Here is a 3,211-nt window from a genome sequence, read left to right as displayed (position 1 = left end):
GAAGCTCGGCCAAACACTAACATATGTGTATTATTATTATTATTTTTATTATTATTATTCTTATTATTATTATTATTATTATCATTATTATTATTATTATTATTATTATTATTAATACCTTTTTTCTCATTATTTGCCTTCAGCGTCAATTTAATACGTAATTTTGACGCCACTCGTTGCAACTTTTATTTATCAAATTTTTTTTCTTACCTTATATTCTGGGTTCATATCACATAGCACCGTGTCTAGTTTGGGCGAGTAGAGTGGCTTTGATGAAATCCAATAGGGCGTGCAATGTACGCTGCCCCAAACAGTGAGTGCGACTATGACGATTTTGGCGCGCCGCACCGTGCACATTGTCTGCCGCTTGAGTGGGTAGCCCACAGCGATAAAGCGCTCCACAGTGAACGCCACTACAAACCAAGCCGAACAAAAGCACGCCAAATTGCTAAAAAATGTGAAGAACTGGCAGAAGAAGTCACGATTATAGATGTCAATGTCTACAAAGTTAAGCCACTGCATGAAAAGACCCAGCAGGAAACAGGAATCGCTAACTGCCAACGCGGCCAAGTAGAAGCTTGACGATAGTTTGCGCAATTTCGTTTTGATAAAGACGCAGACGCAGAGTATGTTTCCCAAGCTGCCGGTGCATACCAAAACGGGCACATAATAATAGTTCAGCATGATGCCGAGTATTTCGAAGGTGTCCAACATCCCGTTGCTTACATCCAAGCCGCCAGTGGTGGTATTGCTTGTCGGGAACGTATTGACGATTTGTGAATTGTTGTTTCGACTGCCGAAAATCAAATTATTTTTAATGCCATCAACGTTGCTAACGTCGTCACCGCTGATGATGGAATTGTTGAGAAATGCAAAAGTGTCATTAAGCAACTCGCCCACAAATGTGGAGCGCGTTGAGGTGGGGGGCTGTTGCTGCTTTCGGCCATCATACTGGTGGCTTGTCCGATAGGCTGCTGTGTCTGTCCAAGTGCTAGACGACGTGGTCCACTCCTCAGCATGCGGCAATGCCGGCTCCATCAGTTTTTCACGCCTATTCGCCAAAATAATTTCGTTTGATGCTTTTGGCTTCACTGCCGTGCTTTGTAAGTCCATTGCTATGTATGTACATACTTACGTACATATGTATGTATGTATTAGCCTGACCACGCACTCATTAACAAATTGTAGGTTTTTAATTTAGGATTTTGTAGGAGCTTAGTGTCAAGTGCTCAAATTCATTATAGTTACTGTATGTTGCCAATCTCGATCCCGTGCACTAACTAACTTGCAAAGTTAATGATTTTGTTCGGTTTTTGAGTACTTTTGTCTAAGTTAGAGTGGCGCGCTTAAATTATTGCCCATGGCGGTTAAAATGTATGCATATATTTGTTCACAGTTTCAGTGTATTTATTCTGGCCCACTTCAACCCTTTTGTCATTATTTGAAGTATTTAAAGAGCAACACTTCTTTGGGTTATTTGCAAAAGCTTTTTGCCATTTTAGCTCTAGGCCCTTATCTTTGGACTTTTCCTACCCGCACTTCTACATGTTTGTTTTTATTTTTCACATTCATCGGCAGGATGCTACAGGATGTTTTCACTGCTTTGCACTTTTTTCTTTTGTTTGCTTCAACTTTTTTTGCTATAACTTTTGTATCCGCCGCTATAGGTCTCATAAATTCTTGCTTTTTCACTTTGTTGAGCTTTCATCGCTATATTCTCGTGTTTTGCTGGTTTTTATATTTTTTTATTAATACACATGTACATACATATATATTTTTAAGTCTTTCTGCTCTGCTTACCTAAAGGATTTCAAGACTTAAGGACATTAGCCCAACATTTACACAATCAAAGGTGGTTGGTCCTTAATGCCAGGATGGTGTGCCATAAAAGTATGACGTGAGTTCCAAACATCAATATATACTTTGTAATTATGCTGCTTCAATATCGTACCAAAACAAAGCAACCTTGTACCGCGTAAACTTTGTAAAAAAAACATTGTGTACTCTTTGACATTTCGGAATGATTTTTGTACAATTGGATTACTTTGAAAATGCCGGGCGTCGCGGCAAAAAAAATGTATAAAAACCCTATTTGAAGTAACAAAACTAGCAACTAATTTGTTTAAAATAGAAAAATTTAATCTTATTCTTCAACGTCGGTCATTGTTTACCTTGAAATACCTTGAAAGTATCAATTAGCTTAGCGATGTGCGGTTTGCTTTCTGTAAACGCATCGATAACTTTTACGATACATTTTGGTAGATGGATTTTTCTCCCTTAGATTCAGGGCTTCCAATCGAATGTCAGGGTAGAGCTGTAAAACTATCGATAGTCAGTCCATTCGATGTTTCCATAGTTTGCATTGAACCTATCGGTAGTATCGAATAGTTTTAAAACGTATTTACGAAGCTATTTGTGTTAGGGATGTCAGTGGCAAAAATACATCGATGTTTTTCTGTGATTGGATGCATCGAAGGGCATCGATGCATCGATTTGCATAACATTTTTCTGCAAATGCTTCACAACAAAATATGTTTTTAGAAAAACTGTACGAAATATTAACTGAATTACTGCAACTGAGGTAATTGTTTTTCTAAAGGAACTTTTTGGAGCCATTTGAATTTTTTGGTCAAAGTCTTCTTCTTCTACTTCTCTTTTATGTGCAATTGAAAAACTGGAATTACCGTTCAATGTACTAAAGATGTCAGTTTTCAAAAAACATCGATGCATCGATACATCGCCTATTTATACATCGAGTGGAAAATTTTCGATGCATCGAAGCAAAACATCGATATTTTTCCGACATCCCTTATCTATATATATGGTAGATTTACTTCCTCATTTCTCTACTTATATATTTCACATTTTGTTTGCCAAATGGTGTGATAACATGCATATTTAAGAGTTTTACGGCAACACTGTATTGACTTTTCTTTTACACATATTTTTTGATATAAATACTTATTTATTAACTGAACCATTAACTGAATATATGTTATCAATACATACAGTAGGGTGGTCCAAAAGTATATAGGAAAATCAACTTTTTTTATTTTTCCTGCTACCACCCCCCAGAACTGAAGAATATCAAAAATAAGGAGACACGAATTTTTTTTATTTTGAAATCGTTTAATGTTTATGCGTGCCGCCGGGGCTTTGAAGTTTTCCATGTATTTTAAATGGGGAAATACATTTTTTCGTATAATAGCTA

General features: G+C 36.8%; 1 protein-coding gene across 1 annotated transcript; it reads right to left on the bottom strand.

The window, feature by feature from the left end:
- Positions 1-210: 210 nt before the first annotated feature.
- Positions 211-1,796, bottom strand: LOC118749274 (cysteinyl leukotriene receptor 1-like; the record flags this gene model as incomplete). The annotated part of the gene is given in 1 exon segment (XM_036484075.1): positions 211-1,796. A coding segment is annotated over 1 exon segment (903 nt), but the record flags the coding sequence as incomplete, so codon positions are not given.
- Between the last annotated feature and the right edge of the window lie 1,415 nt (positions 1,797-3,211).

The sequence above is a fragment of the Rhagoletis pomonella genome, unplaced genomic scaffold (assembly GCF_013731165.1).
Source record: "Rhagoletis pomonella isolate Grant_MI unplaced genomic scaffold, Rhpom_1.0 Rhpom_scaffold_00014, whole genome shotgun sequence".
Lineage (NCBI taxonomy): Eukaryota > Metazoa > Arthropoda > Insecta > Diptera > Tephritidae > Rhagoletis > Rhagoletis pomonella.
This window is presented reverse-complemented; position numbering and strand designations above follow the sequence as displayed.